This window comes from Chelonia mydas, chromosome 9 (assembly GCF_015237465.2).
Source record: "Chelonia mydas isolate rCheMyd1 chromosome 9, rCheMyd1.pri.v2, whole genome shotgun sequence".
NCBI classification, from domain to species: Eukaryota; Metazoa; Chordata; order Testudines; family Cheloniidae; genus Chelonia; species Chelonia mydas.
In genome coordinates, this window is record NC_057855.1 from 79,407,340 (window position 1) to 79,431,262 (window position 23,923).

Consider the following 23,923-nt stretch of genomic DNA (forward strand, 5'->3'; position numbering starts at 1 on the left):
GCCAACTTTCTGATTGCAGAAAACCGAACACCCTTGCTCCGCCTCGCCCTTCCCCGAGGCCCTTCCCCTGCCCCGCCCCATCTCCATGGCTCCGCCCCTGCTCACTCCATCCCTCCTCCCTCCCTCACTAGCTCTAACCCACCCTTGCTCATTTTCACTGGGCTAGGGCAAGGGGGTTGGGTGCGGAAGGAGGTGGGGTCTCTGACTGGGGGTGCGAGCTCTGGGGGGGAATGGGGGATGAGAGATGTGGGGTGCAGGAGAAGGCTCTGGGCTGGGGGATGGGGCCGAGGAGTTCAGAGTGTGGGAAGGGGCTTTGGGCTGGGGTAGGGGGTTGGGGTGCAGGAGGGGGTGAGGGCTCCAGCTGGGATATGTGGGCTCTGAGATGGGACTGGGGATGAGGAGTTTGGGGTGCAGGAGGGGGCTCCGGGCTGGGGCTGGGTTCAGAGTACAGGTGGGGTGCGGGCTCTAGAAGGGAGTTTGGTTGTGGGAAGGGGCTCAGGGATGGATCAGGGGACTGGGGAATGAGAGGGAGTTCAGAGTGTGGACCCCAGGGAGTGCTTACCTTAGGCTGCTCCCAGAAGTGGCCGGCATGTCCCTGCGGCCCCTAGGTGGAGGTGCGGCCAGGCGGCTCTGTGTGCTGCCTGCCTCTCAGGGCGGGGGCAGCATGTGGAGTCTCCCTGGCACCTGCACCTACATGAGACATGCTGGTCACTTCCGGGAATTGTGCAGAGCCAGGGTAGGCAGGGGGCCTGCCTAAGCTCCGCTTTGCTGCTAACCGGACTTTTAATGGCCCGATCAGCGGCGTTGACCGGAGCCACCAGGATCCCTTTTCAAGCGAGCATTCTGGTCAAAAACCAGACACCTGGCAACCCTAGCCATTCCACTGAATTAACTGGCATTGCACCTGTAATGAAGTTGGCTCCTAAATACACAAAGTGTGTCATATTGTTAGTACAGATCATGTTTCATGCACTTGGTTCATTTCTGAAACGAGTGTCTTTCAAAATGGCATTTCAAAAATGCATGTGACTGCAATACCAGGATCAGCCAGGCAGAATCAATTAGGTGGGGAATTTTGTTTCACAGCAAGAGCAGTTTTTGCAATGTGCTGTCCACTTGCAAAACTACAGAACCCAGCATCTCCTCAGCACTCAGAGCATTTTCTCTGAAATTGTTTCTTTAATCCCATCTAAGCACATTGTCTTGATGTCAGTATTTTTGGCAACTTGCTCCTGCTACCTGCTACCAGTGTTAAATCAGGCTCCTTTTGTCAGCAGCTACTTGGACATGCTTTACAAGAGTCGGAAGAAATAGATGTCTGAAAACTACCCTCTTGTTTTGTACTCCATAAAAATGGCATCATAAAATGCTTCCTGAGTGTCTCCTGCACAAAACGTAACTGGTCCAATTACCCCAAACCTGACTGTTATATTGATGGGCTTATGGCTAGTGTATGTAGCAAAGCTTAGCTTTTGCTTATAAGATTCCCAAAGTATGGGCATGTACATTGAAAATGAGGTTACAGGCATTTCACTGGAGAGTAACATACTGTAGCCAAAATTAATTCCAAGCTTACCCCCATAGTAAAACAGAGATAGTCAGACTGAATGCCAGAATGTGGAATGGCCATAGAAAACCACTTCAATTATTCAAAAAATGCAAACATAAAGACTCCTAGGAAAGGTTAGCTTGATCTATACTTAAGGCCAAATTCATCCCTGTTGTAACTCTGTGGAAGTCAAGGATTAATAATGTGAAATGCAGGATTAAAATAAAAATATCAGTCCCATATGAAGATTTTGTAGGTCTTTCCTAGGATGCAAATAGCGTGCAATGGTGATTTCACAGCACAAAGCGTGAATGAAGCCTTAAGGGAGAAGGGAAGGATTTGTGTTTGAAGATGCTATAGTCTGAGCACAGGACTGGCTATCAAGAAAGTCGAATCATGATTCTGATACTGACTCTCTCTGTGGCCACGGCCAAGTCACTTAGCTGCTCGGTCTTGGTTTCCCCATCTGTAAAATGGGAGTTATAGTACTTATCTCACTGGATCATGAGGCTCAATTATTTAGGGTATATATGACAGCCTTCCCCCGGCAAAACACCCATTGAAGCTAGTTTTGCAATTGACTTAAGTGTGTGCAGGACTGGACCCTTAGACACACCTTAAAATGATTTCTGTTCTACTGTGACATTGCAGCCCTTCTTTGGCGGAGGATATATTGAGGTGGCATGTCTCCCTTTGCTCCAACAGCACGATGGCCCTGCTTGGAACCAGGAGGCCTCCACTAAGCATAACTCTTGTTCTAAAAATAACTTTTCTGGCAGGCACCCTGAAACTCCAACTATTTCTTTCATGATCATGCCTCCAGTTCATCTCAACATCCACATTATTCCTCCTTAGTGAGCCAGTGCTATGATGGATTTAATGCAGATTAGATCTCAGGTTAATCTTAAGAAACATAGCTCAGCCTTACCTCAGCAATGAGTTTCATCACGTCCTTGAAAGCCTGGCTTTCTAGCAAACTAGCGAAGCCACAGGTGAGTCACTGTGTCAAGATCATATTTTGTCTAACCCCTGGTCATCTCACACATTGACACTGTAATCTCCTCCTTCTTCTCATCTTGTTTTGCCAGTGATGTCAGCCATGGTCAGCCACCTTTGTGTTTTCTCCCATGCCACTACACACTAATGGGAAAAAGCTCCCAGTCAGAATTCATAAAGCCATCACTTTGTCCTCCTGTAAATCCTTCCCCCAAACTCACCTCTACAACCTGATAATGAATAGGCAGGTGGTGAGATGTGATAACTGCTGCTGACTGGCTAAGAAATGTGCCCATTCTGTGATATTTGTAACCTATTTCCTCTGCTACGCATCCCAGTCTGCTTGTGTGTCTCATTCTCTTGTAATGTCTCATCTTTTAGGTTGTAAACTTCTTGGGACAGAGACTGAAATTTATTATATGTTTTTGTAGAGTACCTAGCACAATAGGGACCAGCCTGGTTGCAGAATTTAAGTGGCATTAGTACAAATGTTTATTATTAATAATGATAAAAGATAACACCACCGCAAAGCTCAGGATTGGGTATAGCAAAAATAGATTTGGATTGATCTACGGCACCATTTCCAAAACCCAGAGAAGCAAGAGGAGATGGGAGATAATGGTTCACATTCATCACTGAAGCCAAGGAAATTACACCAGAGATTAATTTGGCTTAATGTATTTTCCTTGTTGGAACATCAGTATGCTCACCTTCCCCCACCCCACACCTCTCACAGCTAGGTTGCCAGATAAATAAGGTAGATTACAATTGCAGGGGTTCCCATCTGTTTTAGTCAGGAAGGTCCTGGACTCTTGTCAGAGAAACTGGAAAATTATATGGTATTTCAGCATTTCTCCTTTAATTAAATCACCTGTGACTTAGATTCATGCATAGCAAAAGCAGTGAGGAAGTAGAAAAATTCAGTCCTTTACCTACTTTCCAAAGGTGCATAAAAAAACCAAAACCCAACAATAACAAAAAACAAAACAAACAAAAAAACCTGAAGTTTTTTGCTTCTAAATCTTTCAACTCAGCTGGCTCATTGATCAGAAGAGTTGCTAATTTCACACTTGATGTAACCATTTCAGGAAATGTAGGATAGATACAAGGTTATTCTTCCTGAAGTAACTTCTCAGCCAACTCAATGTGGTTTTGTCTTACTAGGAACACTCCTGGGAAAACTTCACTGTCCTTGAGTTTGCAAGGTATCATGAATACTGATTATGGAGGCAGCACAGGGTGAATGGTAATCACAGTGGTTCTCTAGTATCAAATCTGATTATCTAAGAGAGCAAGAAGGCTACATGCTATGTATTTAAAAGGAAACAAATGTAAAAACAGGTAAAAGCAATTTTTAAAATGAAGTATATAATTAATCTGTGAAATTTGCTGCTGTAGAATACTAAGGTGAATAGCTTACTAAATTTAAAAAAATGATCCATATAAATAAAAGCAGGCTCTGCAGTGCCACTAACTAAGGTAAGTTTATAAGGACTACGAGCTTCTTTCTTCAGGGATGAATATGAGCACTAAAGGGGGGGTCAAAAAGAAATCCTACAAACATAGTGTGGGACAGTTAAGTGAATTATGGGTTTTTATATCTTCCTTTGAGCATCCAACTTTCACTACTGTTGGAAACCATAACTGAAATACTGATTGAGATCTTTAGCTAAGAGACCTCCAGGAAAACATCTGTCAATCTAACATCTGGATTTTGTAGATATTCTTTGTAGAGATTCATTTGGTTCCCTACTAATTCTCTTTCTGGAACGCTCTTACAATGAACAAAATCTGTGAAGGATGAAATCTGCTCACCGCATTTTAGCTACAGAATTGCAAATATTAGTGTTGGTCATAAACATATCCATTCCTGTTTGTCAAGCCAGGTAATGACTGCTATTAGACTGGGCTACGCTGATGTGGCCTTGCATCTTGAAAAATTGTATCTGTGTGAAATAAAATCCTAAATACAGCTTTTAAAAAAAGAACACCTTAAAACAATGCCCTGAGTAACAATGAGAAACAGCTTTATAAATAACTTAAAAACAGGCAGTGCTGTACCAGCATCATGACAGCAGGAATAGAAAGGGTTTGAATCCAGGGCAAAGGGATACAAAATGCTTAATTTAAGACATAACAAAGGTTGTACCAGCCCATCTGGCCTGGGCCCTTGCATAGACTTCTCTAGACATGGCCTTGTTGCAATACTGCCAATCTTGAGCGTTAACAAATCATGAGTCGGAACCTCAAAACCCATGAGACTGGCACAAGACTTTAACAACAATAATGCATGGACTCCCGACTCTGGCATCAAACGTGCCTGATTTTGAGCTGTTCTCTACCTATGGTTGCCAACTTTGGTTGGCTGTATTCCAGGAGATTTCCTCACATCACACAATTTTAAATTACAGATTAATCTTTAAATTCCTGGAGACTCCAGGCCAATCCTGGAGGGTTGGCAGCCCCATCTCTACCACATGGAGGGCTGGAGCCCCTGTTTAAAATGGCCGCTGGGGCTGTCACAGGATCCCTTCAGAACTGCTCTAAGTCATGGGCGTTGTTAACCCTCCTGGTAGCCCTAGTTATGTCTCTGCCCAGCTATGTCTCTGCCCAGACCGGGGTCCCCTCTAGTCTAGACTCAGGCCCCTTTCGCCTAACCCCTACAGCTTGTGTCATGGGCCCCCAGCAGCACATGTATGGGCAAGTTGCCCTCTGCCAAGATGGCGGCCTGGGCTTCATGCCGGATTCGCGACGGAGTCTCGCGGTGTTTGAGCGGGAGGGGCGGGATCGGGCCTGTGCAGATGGCGGAGGAGGTGGCGGGGTTGTGACCCAGGGTGGCTCCGGAGTGAGGAGGGGAGCGGGCAGGTCGGGCCGCGGCCATGGAGCACATCACCACCCCGAAGGTAGGACAGTCGGTTCCAGCGGCAGCGTCCCGCCCCTTCCGGAGACTCCGCCGATACAGGCCCTGTCCGCGCTACCTGCCCCCCCCGGCTTCCCCAGTGCCCCCCAACCCGGCTTCGGCCCCCCAACTCTGCTTTCCCGCCCCCCATTCCTTCCCCCCGGCTTCCCCAGTGCCCCCCAACCCGGCTTCGGCCCCCCAACTCTGCTTTCCCGCCCCCCATTCCTTCCCCCCGGCTTCCCCAGTGCCCCCCAACCCGGCTTCCGCCCCCCCCTACTCTGCTTTCCCCAGCCCCCGGCTTCCCCAGTGCCCCCCAACCCGGCATCTGCCCCCTTCCTCTGTTTCCCCGCCCCCCCATTCCCTCCCCCCCGGCTTCCCCAGTGCCCCCCAACTCGGCTTCTGTCCCTACCTCTGCTTCCCCAGTGCCCCCCAACTCGGCTTCTGCCCCCTACTTCTGCTTCCCCCCCATTCCCTCCGTCCCCCGGTGCTCCCCTTACCTCTGCTTTCCCAGTGCTCCCCTATCCTGTCTGGCTCCCCACTCCCCTCCCTGTCTTCAGCCACCTCCCCCAGCTTCCCCAGTACCCCTCCATCCCCTATGGCTCTGCTCCTTCTCTCCCTGCCTCCTGCCCCCTCTTCCCCAGTTCCCCTCCATCCCCTCGGGCTCCCACCCCCTGGCTTCCAAAGTGCTCTCCCTGCTTTTAAAATATATCTGAAACTGTTCTTCCCCCTACAGCTTCCTCAGTGTCCCTGAAAACCTCTCATCCTCTCCTTAGATTCCGAAACCCCATTTCCCAGCCTCCTAAAACCTCTCTCTGTTACTTCCCAATCTCTGTTCCCTAAAACGCTCTAAACTATTCTCTCCCTTCCCCCCCTCACTCCAGCTATCTTCTTTGTGACAGTCTCCCTAAAACAGCTTTTCCACTTCTCTTCTTCTCAGTTGCTTTTAGTCCCAGGTCTGATCATTTCCATTCTTGGGCCTGGACTATAGATTTGGGGTTCTGAAGCTTCTGTTTTTTGACATGCCCCATTTTTCTTACCAGGTCTGTGACAGATACCTAGTAGCAACAGTGAAAATTCTCTAGACTATCAGAAATCAGTCAAGATTCCCTGTTACTAGTCTAGTAAAAATAATAAAGCTTATATATTGTATATGATATAAAGATCTCTATATGTCCTCTGCTTCTCTGAATTCTTGTTTGCTGGTCAAAATTGTATCTGAGTACTACATTGATGGATGTTCTATGAATGCATAAAATAACGTGACGGGTTAACAGATCTTAAATTGCAATCTGGAGGGCTCATATTAGTAGGATGTGTGGGATTAAACCCTTGGTATAAAGAACATGATTATCTGTGTGATGGTTTTATTGTTTAATTATGAGGTCAGAGTATCTGTTTGCTCTTGAGTTACATATGTGGGAACTTGAGAATAGTTCTTATAATCTGTGCTTACTGCACTTTTCTGTTGTGATCTTTAAAATAAAACCCATAATGAAAGTTTTATTTGCACTAGATGATGGGATGCTGTGTGCCCACAGGTGTTTTCACTGATCTAAGTGTATTTTATTGCTACTTTCAAGGTCTGAAGTTGCTTCATTGAGAGCAGATGCTTTTAAAAATACTAATGAACATGTGATTCAAGGTGAGATGAAATGACTTGCTCATTAAACTTTCAGTTTTTTAGGGATGAGGTGGGTATCCTTACCCAGGATTTTTTCATTGGCTCTTGAGTTGTTTTGATGTGTTGGACAAACAGATGAGTTATGGTTGAGAGCTACCAAGTGTCTTGGATTCAGACAACTAGACTAACTAGTTTGATTTTGTTGTAGTCTCCAATGTGTTTAAACAAGAACTTCTTTTCATTACATCAAAAGTTATGTTAGTGGCTTTGTTTGTGGACTATCATGAGCATTGTGTATTTTTTTTGCTTTAGAATTTTGGTTTTTGCTACTCATGAACAGTACTTATTATCTGATACTTTGTTACTTGCGGTATGTCTACACTTGCCATTTAAAATAGAGAGAGTCCTTTATTTTTGCGCAAAAACTGTGGGAGTGTCTACACTTGCCAATGACTTTTTGCAGTGAAACTTGGAGTTTCACCACAGAAAGAAAACCACCTCCATGAGAAGCATGCAGCTCTTGTCAGTGATGCTTTTGTGGTGATGTGCAAATGAAGACATGTTCTTCCTGTTTATAGAACTTTTAACCTCTGCAAGATATCCCAGAGTGCCTAGGTGACCACTCTGGCCAGCAGCTCTGGTAAACAGACATCCACCCCTCACCCTGTAAAGCCCCTGGAACTTTGAAACTCCCCTTCCTGTTTTCTTGGCAAGTGCTCACTTATCTGGCTAGGTGACAATGCCTACTCCACAGACCAAACAGTCCCCTCCTTGGAGCAATGCTGAGCTACTGGAGCTGATCAGTGTTTGGGGAGAGGAGGCTAATTACAAATTAGTTTCTCAGGCTACTCTAAAATATGTGATGTTGCTACCTTCTAACTTCTTTTAAGGTGAGTAGTGTTTATGAAATGCCCCTAGAAGTATTTCGCTTATGTTTAAAAGAAGGGGGAATACATTGATTTGTTAAAAAAAAAACCAAAAAACAAAAAACCCCATCTTATTTAGGTCATTAGTGACCACAAGTCATGGTTGGTTTTTTTTTTTTTTTTTTTTAACTGTTCATTTTGGGATGACTTGAGGATTGGCAACCGGGTAGTTGTTCACTTGTTTAAATTGAACTCAAGTTGGTAGTAACAAAGCTGCCACCTAGCTATTCGGTGACCTAAGAGAAGTAAATTTAACTACATCAATCAAGTTTTAACTGATGATATGCACCATGGCCTCCATGATTGGTGCTAATTGATGCTTTACAGTTCTATAGGTGATCCATTTAGGCTATGTCTGCACTAGCACTTCTGTCAATAAAACTTTTGTCCGTCAGGGATGTGAAACACCCCCCCCCCTCCCCCCCCCCCCCCCCGACTGACAAAAGCTTTTACCAATTAAAAGTGGACAAAACTTCTGCTGCTTGTTGGGGTGGTTTTATTCTTCTGGCAGGAGAGCTCTCTTCCGCCGGCAAAGAGCAGCTACGTGGGAAACCTTACAGTGGCACAGCTGTACTGCTGTGATACGCAGTGTAGACAAAGCCTAAGATGAAAATGGAGTCACATTGGTGGGATGTTGTGGATGAGCTTGAACTGCTGTTTCCCATGTTGTAGTCATTGTGACTAGAACTTCAGACCTAGACACAGTCAAATAGAGCTGTTTGGGAAATGTATTTTATTTCCCACAAAAATAATCTAAGGTAAACATTTTAATTTTCATCAAAAAAATTTCATGGGATTCTTTGGGTTTTAATTGGAAACAGAAAATACCAACAAATAAAAAAGCATTACTTTTGACTAGCTCTACTTTCCTGGTATGTTTTGACAGGATTGATTCAAGCTTAAAACATAAGTTTCTTCCAATTAATGTTCTGTGTCTTTGCCTTCATTTAAAGAATGCATATTTTTGAACATCCGCACATTTGTTTAAGATGTCACTAACAGTTGTTGTGTATTTTCAGTCACTGACATGTGACACTTCCCCAGTATAACTGGTTGTAGCAAGTGGAATTTTTCAAGGATACTGGTCCATGAAGTGGTTAGAGTAGGGCTCTTGTACATTTTAACTCTGTCGTGTTCCAGAATGCTCCACCACACTGGTGTGTGTGTGTGGCTGAAATCAGAGGGCAACTTAATAAAACAAAATATAAATCACTTTCAAAACAATGGGTAATCTTGCAAGTGACATTTGCTTGGTAAGCATATCCTGCCAGCTGTTAATTCTTTGATGTGGCCCTTTCAGTAAAGTTAACAATTTTTTTTTTCTTTAGTTATAAAATGTATTAAACACTAGGTCAAGTATGTATTGATAGGGATAATTAAGTACACTTGTACTAGGCACTTTATCAGTCCAATAAGGAATAGCTGAATGGACATTAAAGGGCCACTATAGTGCTTATTGCTATCAATTTAAAAATATATAATGTTGAAATGAGGCTTGTGTTCTAAACCTCCCCTTTCGGTTGCTTAGAATTTTCTTACCTTTCTTTTTGGCCTGAAATGTTCCATGCTTTCTCTCAGTCCAATGGTGACTTTTTACTTTTGGTTTTTATTGGGGGTGTGTGTGTGTGAGAGAGAGAGAGAGAAATACTTCCTGTATACATTCCAACTAATTTTTTGCACTATTTTTTGCTCATCTGCTAAAACAAAATTATTTTAACTACTCATCGAAGAAGGATATGAGCCTGAAGAAAATCCGTTCAGTAATTTTAAACTTTAAGCATAAGTTCACATTTTTCACAGCATTGTAATTTTCTATTAACTCTATGGGGTTATCTTAATGTGACTTAGAAAAATGGGTGTTCACATTTAAGAACTCTGCTATATAGACAGTTACCAGTACTTTCTTCTTCTCTTTAAGAAACTACATACTCGGTAAACTAAGTGCAAAAACCAACATGAATGCAATGTTAGAAATGAGAAATCAAGCATCCAGAAGTATAGGAAATTCCAGAGGGCTCTTTCTACCACAATATTAACTTGGTCATGTTACACTTGCAGCATTTTTTCCTTCCTTTCTTTTCTTAAATCTTAAAATATCTCTACAAGCTTGCAAAATGGCAAACTTTTATGACCATCTCAGGCACAAAATCTACTTGCCTGCCTTTCACCAATTACCATAATGCTTGATAAAGAGAGAACTAAAATGTTAGTTGCCTGTCAAAAATTAATCATTTGGGGTGAATAGCCTTGAAAGAGTCTATCTTTTATTAATCTGTAGCATAAAACATACAGGATGTGCAATGTGGCTGAGTTAATGTTGCAGGAGAAACCTTTACTCAAGCATCCTTTCTGAGCTGTGCATTGAACGTTTATATGTGCTGCAGTTCAGATGTAAATTACAGACCTTTCAGCTGTAAGTTGATTTGCTTTTCCTCCCTTTTCCATATTGCAGGTAGAAAATGTCAAATTACTAGATCGTTATACCAATAGGAAGCCAGCAAATGGGACGTTATACCTGACAGCTACCCATCTGATCTACGTAGATGCTTCAGCTGAAGTCCGGAAAGAAACATGGGTATGTTGTAATGTGTGGAACTTGTAAAAATATTAATTAAAATTTCTGATTCTGGTTGTGTGTAATTGTGGTTTCATTAATTTGGAGGTCATAATAATAAACTTTTATAGCACTTTCATGTAAAGTGTCTTACAAACATAGAGACAGTGTTAGATTCAGGAACAGAACCCTGCTTGCTTGACTTCCACCCCCAAATTCAATACACTAGACCACAATATCTTAATTTACTGCATTTGGATGTATGAAGAGTTGAAGGCAGCAGTACCTCAATCTGAGGGCAAATCTACGTTACGGTGCTACATCGGTGCAGCTGCACTGATACAGCTGTGCCAGTGTAGCATATCTGGTGAAGATGTGCTATGTGGTGTAGCAGACTTATACTCTGTATCTGCAGAACTTTTTAAAATTTAAAATTTCCAGGAACTTGTTTCTTGTATTTGTTTTCATTTGAGAATAAGATTCAGTATCTTGTGGGTCATCTTTTTAAAAAATTACTGCAATTCAGTGACTAATGTATCATTTCCATCCTAGTTAATGTTGGCATTAAGCAATGCAAGTGTGTGTCCATGATTTTCCCCCAAACGGAGGTCGTTGCCAGCACCAAAAATAGACTGATCAATAGCTGTTATAATTGAAAAGCTCTTATTTTCCTTTGTGCAGTTTGACCATGCAAAGGAAATACATTTTTTGTTGTCCACCCCTTAGTTAAATAACCCAATTTGAGGGGCTATTTGGATTTTTCATGTTTGCTAGGTAATTTGTCACTAACTAGCAAAGAAGGAGCTTGTGGTGTTAAACGAGGTGCTGTAAGGAAATGATTAGATAAACAGAAACTTCTCTCAAATATTATTGCAGAATCATACGTATCTGGTTATAATTGTCACTTGTCAGCTGGTGCAGAAAGATTTAGTCTCCCTTCCTGTTTTTCAGATTCTACATCATCATATAGCTACTGTGGAGAAGTTGCCTCTGACCACATCTGGATGTCCATTGCTTATTCACTGCAAGAACTTCCGTGTGGCACACTTTGTCATTGGACATGAACGGGATTGTCATGAAGTGTATACATCCTTGCTTAAACTTTCACAGCCAGGTACTCAGGAGTGAGTCTCTTTTGAAATCTAAAGGCAACTAATTGGCAAGTATGTTTGTGCAATGGGGAAAACCCTGGTTATTAGGCTGTTGGCTTTCCCTAATCAGCACAGGAAGGAAGGATTTGAACTCTTAAGCGATTTCCACCACTGTTGAGCTGCTGTTTACTTAGCACACTGTTCTAGCACAAAATTCTGGCCCTCAAAAGAGGGCCGGTAGCTTGCAAGTAAATGCAGTATTTACTGGGGCTGTCAACCAATTAAAAAGATTAACCACGCAATTAATCGCATAGAGAAACAAAAATAGAATACCATTTATTTAAATGTATTGGGAGGTTTTCTACATTTTCTAATATATTGATTTCAATTACAACACAGAATACAAAGTGTACAGTGCTCACTTTATATTTATTTTTGATTACAAGTATTTGCACTGTAAAAAAACAAAATAAATAGTATTTTTCAATTCACCTAATAAAGAAATTGCACTACAGTACTTGTATCATGAAAGCTGAACTTACAAATGTAGAATTATGTACCAAAAAAATGCATTCAAAAATAAAATAATCTAAAATTTTAGAGCCTGCTAGTCTACTCAGTCCTATTTCTTGTTCAGCCAATCGCTCAGACAAACAAGTTTGTTTACATTTGCAGGAGATAATGCTGCCCATTTCTTGTTTACAATGTCACCTGAAAATGAGAGTAGGCATTCGAATGGCACTGTTGTAGCCGACGTCGCAAGACATTTACTTGCCAGATGTGCTAAAGATTCATATGTCCCTTCATGCTTCAACCACCATTCCAGGGGACATGTGTCCATGCTGATGATGGGTTCTGCTTGATAACAATCCAAAGCAGTGTGAACCAATGCATGTTCATTTTCATTATTTGAATCAGATGCCACCAGCAGAAGGTTGATTTTCGTTTTTGGTGGTTCAGGTTCTGTAGTTTCTGCATTGGAGTGTTGCTCTTTTAAGACTTCTGAAAGCAAGCTCCACACTTCGTCCCTCTCAGATTTTGGAAGGCACTTCAGATTCTTAAACCTTGGGTTGAGTGCTGTAGCTATCTTTAGAAAACTCACATTGATACCTTCTTTGCATTTTGTCAAATCTGCAGTGAAAGTGTTCTTAAAATGAACAATGTGTGCTGGGTCATCATCCGAGACTGCTATAACATGAAATATATGGAAGAATGCGGGTAAAACAGAGCAGGGGATGTACAATTCTCCCCCAAGTAGTTCACTCACAAATTTAATTAACGTATTTTTTTAATGTGCGTCATTAGCATGGAAGCATGTCCTCTGGAAGGGTGGCTGAAGCATGAAGGGGCATATGAATGTTTAGCATATCTGGCACGTAAATACCTTGCAATGCCAGTTACAATAGTGCAATGCAAATGCCTGTTCTCACTTTCTGGTGACATTGTAAAAAAGAAGCGGGCAGCATTATCTGCTGTAAATGTAAACAAACTTGTTTGTCTTAGCGATTGGCTAAACAAGAAGTAGGACTGAGTGGACTTGTAGGCCCTGAAGTTTTACATTGTTTTGTTTTTGAGTGCAGTTATGTAACAACAAAAAAATCTACATTTGTAAGTTGCACTTTAATGCAATTTCTTTGTCATGATAGTACTTGTATGAGGTGAATTGAAAAATACTACTTTTTGTTTATCATTTTTACAGTGCAAATATTTGTAATAAAATAATATACGCTTTGATTTCAATTATAACACAGAATACAATATATATGAAAATGTAGAAAAACATCCAAAATATTTAATAAATTTCAGTTGGTATTCTATTGTTTAATAGTGCGATTAAAACGGCGATTAATCGTGATTAATTTTTTTGAGTTAATTGCGTGAGTTAACTGTGATTAATCAACAGCCCTAGTATTTATTACTGTGTAAATGAGATGGTTGGGAGAGTCTTAAGGCAGAATTGTTGATGCCCTCTGAAATGTGTCTAGTCTGCTATCCCAGAAGAACTTTATGATCCTCTTTTTTTTTTTTTTAGTACTGGTGAAAGATGCTAAACTGACAGCCTGGTAAAATGAAGTCCTTTGTACAGATTCAGTGCAGACTTTACCCACGCTGTCCCAGCAAAATGCTTGAACCCTGGACTAGGTTTGAACTGATGACTTAGAGGAATATAGTATGATAAAAACTTTCATTTATCTCCTGAGCTATTCAGTCTCCTTATTACAGTATTAGAATTAAAACTTTGGAATCTGGCATATGATCATATACAAGTTTCTGGTGATCTGTTAATGGCTATTACTATCCTATAGCTATGAAATATTACAGATACTGTGGTAACTGTCACTTGCAGGAAATAGAAAATTTCTATTGCCCTATGGCTGCATATGTAACTTACTGTAACTATTCTGTCCTATTCATGGGTTCTCACAGTTTACTCTTGTCAGTTTAAGATTTCTGTTTGCATGCCTGCTTCATCTGTTTTGGCAGAGCAAATAATTATTCATTATTTGCTAGTATGTGATTGACAGTTGAGGGTTACCTGTTTGGCAAGCTGGGTACTTTATCAGACTCTGGCAGGACTCAATCTGTCTCAGGAGAGCTTGCTGTCTTGAGTATCAACTGAGTGAGTTACTGACAGGATTTGCATTTTTTGAAGAGAAGGAATGAAATTGGAGGTGAGGTGTGGTGTGGAGGGGATGGCGGAATTACCGTTTCTCAGACTCAGCCTGAAGCTCTTGTTGGGCTGACAGTAATACTCCAGAGATCTATCAAGTTTTCCTGCAGGAAGGAGAGCACACTATTGAAATGGGAAGCTACAGGCTGATAAGAACTGTGTTGTGTGAACTCTTTGCAGAAGCTGTTAGTTTTAGTTGCTCTCTGCTGTTTATGGATTAACTCTTCATGCATTGCTGGGAAAGGCCAATGTATTCTTAATGGAACCTGTTAAGTAGGAAATACATTGCTTTAAGTCTAAAATTAAAATTTTAAAAGTTATTCATTTTAAAATGTTTGTTTTAGTGCTTGCTTGGTTTTATGGTGGATGTTTGTATTTTGTTTAACATCATGATACAGGCTACAGGTGCTATGTATGGACCTGATCTGGTTGGGTCCTGAGTAGAGGTAATTCCCAATGACTAAAATTATGAATCTGAATGCATCTCAGGATCATATATGTATATATGAATGAACATTATATGTACAGTTTTGGCCTTTAACATATTGCCCTTCATAAATATAGTCCTTGATCCTGAGAGGCGCTTAACTCATATTTTTGTCATTAGGCAGTCTATCATGTATCACCTAATGTGATTAGAAATGTTTTTCACTAACTTTCTTTTTTTATTTAAACCATACCTCTATGCTCTCAGGATGCCCTGAACAACATTTTGGTAGTGCACGAGAAGCAGACTAGATACCTTTTTCAGGCTGAATAAAGTTCCACAAGTGAACAAAAAGAAATGGTGAAAATTAAAGTAAATACTTCAGATTGTGTCAGTTTTCATCTATGATGTTGTTAGTAACATAGGTAAAGAATCTGTACAACATATATGATATTTTAAGTCATAAGGTGGTAATTTAGACCATACCTTCTGATGGACAATGTTTACAGGTTTTTCATCATTATGAGTTGGAGACTGAATACACGTTGTCACTAATAGCATGCATGCAAAGGTTTCCTCTAAAGAGAATGGAGGAGAAGTGCATAACAAACTACTAGCTAAACTATTAGTATAGTTGATTGTTCATGTTATAAAAGTACAAGTAACTTGCTGTATTTTTTTCTTCAGTCCCCTGGTGTGGTATAATAACATACATATGTTTCTAGGTCTCCCAATCATTCTTTACTGACTGCTTTAAACGTTTGGTATAATGATGCCAAAGAACCAGAAAAGGTTTGGTTCTACTAGCTTTCATTTAGTTGTAATCTAAATGCAGAACGGTGATTTGCCCTGTGTGCCTGACCCCAGGGACAATCTTTAGGAGAAAGTGTGGAACATTTGACTTTCTTTTGCATGTGTATTAAATTTTTCTCTCTATTTAATTTTTAAATTTCCTCTCCCCAGTGAAACCTGAAGAACTTTATGCATTTTCTTATAACCCCAAAATGCCTAAAGATAACCGGGAGATTGGATGGAGGCTGATTGATTTAAAAGTAGATTATCAGCGTATGGGAATTCCAAATGACTTCTGGGAAATAACGGATGCTAATAAGGACTATGAGGTAACTTATTGTGCAGAGTAGCCACTCAGTGCAACATCCTTTTATTTGTACTAATGACATGGAACAGCCATTCTACTGCTGCATAACTGATGCCTTGAGAGAAGTGAGCTCAGTCTGTCTAAAGTATCATCTTCTTGATATGAAGCCAGAGACCGTGATAGTGTAAAAGAGCAGAGAGCTGCAGAGTCTTCTTGATTTGCATGATCCCACTGGGAAAATACCAGATATTCATTTTCTAGAGAAGCATCAAACAAACTCGCCAGGAAACTAAGATTCCTTTAGCTTCCCTAGGTAAAAGGGAACCTTCCCAACCCCCTTCCCCATATATACATACCCAGGTGGGTATCTGATGTGTGGAGGAGCAGTGGAACCACTCTGCCTTTTCAGGTTGGGAGCAAAAAGAAAAGAACAAAAGCAGTAAAAAAGGACTGGCTCATTCTCTACTTGGTTTCAATCCTCTCTCAGAAAAAAGAGGCCTAAATCCCTGATTCTTCCACTCCTACTGAGCTGCTATTGCCAGTTGCCGCCTTCTCTCCTCTCTTTAAGCTCAGTTAAACCCAACAAGCTTTATGCCAAGAAAGATTTTAAGCATCACTTATTTAGACACCTGCTTTAAAATGTTCTCTATATTTCTTTGGAAATTGTACATGGAGAGATCCCTTTCCTGGCTAAAAGACAAAGCAGTCAAATCTGAGAAAGGAGGCAGTCTATTAAATTGTATTGTGTGCATAATTCTGCCACCAGGCAGTGGATATCCACCAAGGAACACAGACCTACATTTTCAGAAGTGATCAGTAATTTTTGGTGCCTCAGTTTTTGAACACCCAACCTGAGATCTCTGAAAGGTTACTCCCAGCACTTCCTGAAAATTAAGCCTCTTCAGTCATCTGAAGTTGATTACCCAAAATCATTAGTCACTTTTGAAATTTAGGCTTCAGTGTATACCTCTCATTCGGGATCTTTTTATTTTTAATTCCTCTAGTGTTTCCCAGTTTAGGTTCATAAACAACAAATCTAAGTAAAGCCAGGCTTTGAGAATAATTTGTGTCTGAAGTGTACACTGAAAAGACGCCAAGCCTTAAAAATTTTGGGGGGCTGAAAATTATTCGAGTATCAGCTCTGTGTGGTTGGAGCTCATTCCAAGATGCACAGGGCATTGGAGGGGGGGCAGTTATTTTATTTAACGTAAGAACAACCTGTCTTCACTTCTAGTCTTTGCTCCTACATGAGCCACGATCCTCAGAAGATGCATTTTATTAGTATAATCTTACTATTTTATGCATTGCTATTGTCTTGTTTCTTCAAGGACAAATTGGAATTAGTATATCAAATGTTTACTTAATATGGATGCACAAAACTATAGTGTTTCACATGTTTGAAAAACAGCATTAATTATTTTAATCTTTTGAAAGATTAATTTTGGTTGTATATCAAGCTGATCCATGGTTACTATTTATTAAAGCTAAGTAACAAATCTTTAATTATTCAGGCATCTTAATATCAAGCTGGCAAATTTAATATTTGGATTTTTTCCCCCCCATTTGTACTCTAGGTCTGCAACACGTACCCTCCAGAAATAGTGGTGCCAAAGGCTGCTAATAAAGCAACTGTGTTTGGAAGTTCAAAGTTCAGAAGCAGAGGGCGGATCCCAGTGCTTTCCTATCTTTACAAAGAAAACAATGTTAGTTATGCACATTCTGGTCGTCTTCTCATTATTTTTCTTGCTGCCCACCCAGCTTTAATATAGGGAAGGAATATGATCAAGTTGTTAAAAGAATTGGAGAGTTAGAACAGAAGCCAGGAGTTGTATCTCTGCCACTAGCTTGCAATGTGACCTGATATAATCCTTTGAGATATGGGTAATGCTGACCTATTTCATAAGGAGTTGAGGCTAAATTGTTTTTTAAAGCACTTGAGATCCTTCTATGAGCAATGTATATGCAAGTGTAACTATTGTTTTTTACATCTGAAGAAATTTCTAAGCAAACACGACTTCAGCTATCAGAAGTTGAGACTTTTTGTTACTTTCCCCTTTCCCCAAATAAAACAGTCACTTGGCAAAGCTTGTCCTCTACACCAACATAAAAAAAGTATGATCCTTTCAAACTTCCTCTTTGAAATCTCACTTGGATCAATTGTAAGAAATGCCTTTTTGGGTTTGTAAACTAAGTAAGTTACAATGGACAATCTTTAACAAATTGCAGCTTAACTCAGCTCAATTTTCTGACTTTTGAACAGAAGGAAATAGCTTGGAACAAATCCCTATTTTTTTTGTATTAACTCAGAATAAGTGAAGTGTGTTCTAACTGAAGAGTAGAATGCAGCTTTTTTAACTTTGTTTCAGCATTGTTTCAGGCACAGAGATGAGCAAAATCCTGTCACAGTTAACTTGTTAGGCTTGAGGTGCTTTCCTGAGGAAGCTTGCGTTGACACAACAAATTGCATGGAGTTGTGTTGTCAGAAACTACTGAAGTTTACAGTCAAATTCAGCATTGCTACAAGTGTGGATCGGTAATAGCTAACTAAAGTCATGAAGAGAGGAAGTCAGAACAAGGGAAGGGGAGTGGGGAAGGGGGACAGCAACAGTTGGGATATGTTGTATGTATTAGATAGAATAAATGGGCCAAACGTGAACATAGATAAGTCACTGTCCAACATTTAAACACTGTTAAACAATGTCTGGCTTTTATATAGAGACCTCAGCCAGCTGGGGTTGATTTATCGCGTCTCGTCTAGTCTAGACACGATAAATCGACCTACGAGCACTCTCTTGTCGACTCCGGTACTCCACCGGAGCGAGAGGTGCAGGCGTAGTCAACAGGGGAGCATCAGCAGTCAACTTACCGCAGTGAAGACACCGCGGTAAGTAGATCTAAGTACGTCAACTTCAGCTACACTTTCACGAAGTTGCGTATCTTGGATCGATCCCCCTCCCCTAGCGTAGACCAGGCCTTAGTTGAGTTGGGCTGGAGATCCTGTTGTTGTTAAAGACGAGGCTTAGAAAGAAAGGTCCCCTTGTTTGACAGTCTCTTAGATAGTATTGAAGATAGTAATAACTGTCTTTGCACGTGGTGGTTAGGATTCAGCTTGAGCTGGTAGAGATGGTAACGTCATTTGGGTCCTTCTCTTTCCGGCCCCTTCTGATCAAGACACCTCTCAGGATCAGGATGGTGAAGGCCCGGAGTCCCAGGAAATGGTGGGAGTGGCATCCATGATATGAAGCTCGCTCCAGTAGCCTTCTCTGTTCTTTCCATCTGTTGTTCATTTTTGGTCCTTTAGTACTTTTCCCCACAAAATATTTGTTTTAAGGACCCAAGATGGGAGTGATAGGTGGAATAGCCCATCCCCTCTGTGACGAGATCCCTGGGATGCAGCCTGGGACAGTGGGACCGCTCTGTCCCTTTCTCTCTCCAGCCTGGGCTGTCTCTCACAATGCCTTGCTAGTGACAAGCAGTAAGCCCCTCCAGGCGGTGTTATCACTCAGCAGCACAACCACATGTGGAGTCCCACACTCAGCTAGATTGCATGAATGCTTCCAGAGCCGCTCATGAATCACACAGAGAAAGGCATTAGCAAAATCCCACTAGCTCCCAGCACTTTACCTCAGGAATATACCGTCTTGCACTGCTGAAGATGAGCAGTGCAGATTTATTAATTGGTTCACCACTTCATCAGTGCAGGTGAGTCATTCATTGTAGCTTCCTCGCTGGACAATGGCTGATGTCTGTTCAACAGCACCCCCCTGGTTGTTGGTTACCTCCCTTGTCAATGTCTCTGTATAGCTGGTATCTGGGTGCCTCCCAAACCCACAGCATATTTTAGTGAAAACCATACAACACGATTCTTATGTATTGGTGATACACATATTTAGATAGAACAGTGTCTTTCAGCCAATCATAACCTTTTCCCTGCTACCTCCCATGGCATGCTTTATATGCAATATCACAGTTATGTACAGATGAGGAATACGGGGGTTATAAGACACTTCCCTAAGGTATAGTATGTCACACCCTCATTATGTTGTCCACCAATTAGGCCTAATATCCAACATACAAGCTTTGGCTCATTAATTTCCAGCTCCACATCTTCTGTTTTTAGTGAGCATAATTTCAACACAGTCCTTGAATCAGATCAATTTGGCCTTTTTGTTTAGACTAATTCAGTTATTCTATCTCCCTTTTGCATCGTTTGCCATCCACATTTGTTGTTATAGGTTATTATGGCATTTTATGAACTTCCACATACTTTTAACAGTTGAGTGCATGATTAAGGTAAATTTGGAGGCCCAATTATTACAACAGATAGGAGTCATTAGGCAGAAGAGCAATGCATTTGAGAGGAGGGTGGATAATTGTCTCAATAGAAGCACAATCCACTTGAGACTCCCAAAGCTCTTGAGAAGATTAGAAGCATGAGATGGAATTTTTCACTAATTTGTCCACTTGACAGAAGCTTTACAGTTAAACAGAGACCAGGCTTAGAACCATCCCCATCAAATTTTAGTGTGTCCCTCAGAGCAATAAATATTCCTGATTTTGATCTTTTCTGTACAGTAAACTATTGTGTGTTTCAGGCTGCCATATGTCGCTGTAGCCAGCCTCTCTCTGGGTTCAGTGCTCGCTGTGTGGAGGATGAACAGATGCTGCAGGCAATTAGACAAGCCAACCCAGGGAGTCCCTTCATGTATGTTGTAGACACAAGGCCAAAGGTATCACTTAATGGGATTTGTGGATGTTCTTAAAGTTCACATCTGTTATGTCAACACTGCTTCCAATGGATCATGGTTTTCAGATCTCTAACCTAGTATAGTATGAGGAAGCTCTGGTAAAATTATGGTGGGGGATGTCGGAGGCCACTCCTTCCTTCCCCAAGAAACTGGTGTCCACCTCACCACTCCTTAATGATAAACTCCGTGTCCAGCTGCTGTTCTTGGTCCTAATGTCTCCCCTCCTCCCATTTGTTCGTGTGAGATCAAACTGCGGTGATCATAGGGGCACTCGTTCCTAGAGTGTACCAGATTATCTGACGTTATAGTTAAGAGTAGCCCAACTTTAATGACCTTTAGTGGTTGACTGAGGCAGTGGAATGGGTCCCAGTACAGAGGTCAGGCCCCGAGTTTCTCATTGACATGGGAGGGGAGTTTAAAGTACTGGTTGCACAAATCTGAAGTGCTAGTATTGGTATGGTTCGGAGGCACAGTGGCATTCAAGGATTATCTGGTTTCATACAGTCTGAAGAAGTGCAGTTCCTGCAATGTTCTGACATAAAAGTAATTTTAATGAATATTGCAGTGGAGAGCATAAAAGTTGCTAGTGCACTGTGAAACCTGCCATTACAGTATACGGAGTTCCTTTTACCTCAGTAATGGCACTTCAGGGCTAAAACGTCACTGTTGGGATGTTGGCTCAGTAATAGCTCTGTCCTAGGCGATCGGGAAATGCTTGCATGAAGTTGCACTGAAACATCTAATGATTACATCTTGAGACATAAATAGCTTGAAAACAAGGTGAGATGTCTGCATCTGTTGTGGACCTATTCATGAAGAGTTCTAGGCATAAGGAAATAGGAACATGAGGATTTGCATACTATCCAACTACAAAAAAAGCAGCTCTATACTGCTGGCCATTTTGAATCTGAAGTAGTGAGCTCATCTACTATTAGGGGATATTGGCATGGCCTGTATTAGACTGGAAATGGGACACACAAGGTGCAGATCAGGTGTTGCCTCCAGGTAAACGTAGAGGATGTTTCAGCAAGTCTTCGGCTGTTGAGTATGGTGTTTCCTAGAGCTAATTCTGTTGTGCTATTTGTTCCATAATCATTTGTTTGTAGTAACATTGATCATAATACCTTCATCTGGCATTTGTGTGGCGCTCGTGTACAGGTGTTCCATCGACATTTATGATTAAATTAATGGCTATTTAGTGATAATCCACTCGATGGCAAGGGAGGAGATTATATTTAGCCACGTTTCTCCCTCTCACCAGCCAGTGTTTAACCTGTTTAAGGAGAATGAAATAACCTAGATTTATTTTCACTATGTGCTACTAGGCTTGTGTTTCTGAATCTCTCTACCTCATTCCTTTCCATGGAGGCAAACTACTCCACTTCCAAAATCCATGGATTTGGGATTGAGAGTTAAAACTGAGGTCCTATTCACTTGTGGCCATTCTAGATTTTATGGTAACTTTCGTATGGGCCTGGCTCAATTCCATTCTGGATAATCAACATCCCTTTTCCTTAACTTCTTCGTGCAACTTCAATTGAATACTGTATTCTTGCTGTTGTAAACTTACACATTGTTGCTGTTTGCTAATAAGCAGCTGCCATGTTCCAGCTCTGAGTTGGCTGCATTTTAGTGATAGATTAAACAAACTCTCTTTATTTATTTTTCAAGTGCTTTGGAATCCTTTTATTATTTTTGCAGCACCATGCACTTTATGGTGCTTTATAAAAATATTTCTGCTAGATGAAAGATGTGTTCAAATGTAACTATTGCTTTTATTTGTTGCTTTTTTTCTAGCTTCTCAATTAAAAAGAAAATGAATCTCAGTTGTGATAACAGTGAAACTTCTGTAGTTAAACAAGCTTTTGATACTACTTTGTGTTAGGCAGCTTGAAATTGACATCTAGGTTCTTAGGCCTTTGCCTAGTGTTAGTTGACTGCACACACATAATTTTAGTAAAACGATTGGAAACAATTCATGGGCAAAAATAACCAAAACTAACAATGTTCCCCACCACTCTCACTTTTGTGAACTTGCTTTGCGATGTCTGATGTCCTGGAAGATGAAAAGCATTTGTGAGCCAGGTTTGCTTATGCATTTTTTTCACTTGATTTCTACAGTTAAATGCCATGGCAAACCGAGCTGCTGGTAAGGGTTATGAGAATGAAGATAACTATGACAACATTCGCTTTAAATTCATCGGCATAGAAAACATCCACGTGATGCGGAGCAGCTTGCAGAAACTCTTGGAAGGTATGGCACTTGCCTTTGTCCCTGTGGTGTTGGTTGCCACCTATTGACGTAACTCGCACTCCACAATAGACACATCCTGTGTACATAACTGCATGTGCACTTCGGGGCATGGGACAGAAAAAAGATAAGGAGAGTAAATATCTGGCTTTGTGCTAGTCTTATAGAAAAGGCTCAAAGTGTTACAGTATTTTAGCTGATGTTAAAATGTTCTTTAAAAACTTGGTGAAAGAGACAAGCTTTCGAAGAAGAGCTCTAGGTAGGCTTGAAAGCTTCTCTCTCTCACCAACAGAAGTTGGTCTAATAAAAGATATTACCTCATCCACCTTGTCTCGCTAATATCCTGGGACTGACACGACTGCAACAATACTGCATACTTTAAAAAAGGATCTGATAAGAGGCATTGTGTTCAGTTTTACCATGCATCTAAAATAAAAGCTAATATTTAGCAAATTTTGTCATTAAAAGCAAACAACCACATACAAAAATAAAAACAAACAAGTAAGATGATCATAGCCTTTTACCATTAAGCTGATCATTAGTTAATTTATGAAATACTGAAATGCAATTGAAAGAAGTTATTTTTATTTGTGTTATTTTGGTATGAGCAATCTGTGATGTGAGAGTAGGTTTCAGAGCTCTCCTGCAGGAGAGTTAACAACTTGCACTATGTAGTTTTTATTTTTTTCATTTGTTTTTAAATGTGAATGTGCATTCTCAGGGCCTTGCACGGCTATTTGGGGTGAACTTGAGGGGATACTCTTCTGGACCAGTGGAGATTAGGGGTCTGATTCTCCTCTCATTTACAGTGATGTAAATTGGGAGCCATGCCATTGAAGCTAATGGAGCTGTTCTGGTCTAAAACTGAAAGGGGACTCAGACCCTAAGTGAAGAAAGAAGAGTGAGAGTATTGATACAGTACTTCCTGCTGGCTTATTCACTATAGTATTAACATCCTTCCGCTGGCGGAGGCTGGGGAACGTTTTGAAGCTGATACTATAAGTCCTTCTGTCTTGTTCCATTGCCTAGAATCATGAGGCATATAATACAAACATAGTCATTCAAAATATATAAGAGGTTAATATTTGGGT

General features: G+C 41.0%; 1 protein-coding gene across 8 annotated transcripts in view; it reads left to right on the top strand.

Annotated features, from left to right (window-relative positions):
- Positions 1-23,923, top strand: part of MTMR8 (myotubularin related protein 8) — a 168,937-nt gene that overhangs the window by 126,337 nt on the left and 18,677 nt on the right. For 2 of the 8 annotated variants that reach the window (XM_027822608.3, XM_027822607.3), the window contains exons 1-7: positions 5,323-5,448; positions 10,444-10,566; positions 11,497-11,659; positions 15,698-15,855; positions 17,408-17,536; positions 20,429-20,563; positions 22,703-22,835. In XM_027822608.3, the coding sequence (XP_027678409.1) occupies positions 5,425-5,448; positions 10,444-10,566; positions 11,497-11,659; positions 15,698-15,855; positions 17,408-17,536; positions 20,429-20,563; positions 22,703-22,835 (865 nt within the window). In that variant the 5' untranslated portion in view covers positions 5,323-5,424. Of the gene's footprint in view, positions 1-5,259; positions 5,449-6,025; positions 6,485-7,024; positions 7,087-7,936; positions 7,956-10,443; positions 10,567-11,496; positions 11,670-15,697; positions 15,856-17,407; positions 17,537-20,428; positions 20,564-22,702; positions 22,836-23,923 lie in introns of those variants that run through there. The other 6 variants (XM_027822609.3, XM_007060180.4, XM_037908259.2 and 3 more) reach the window with 6 other exon arrangements.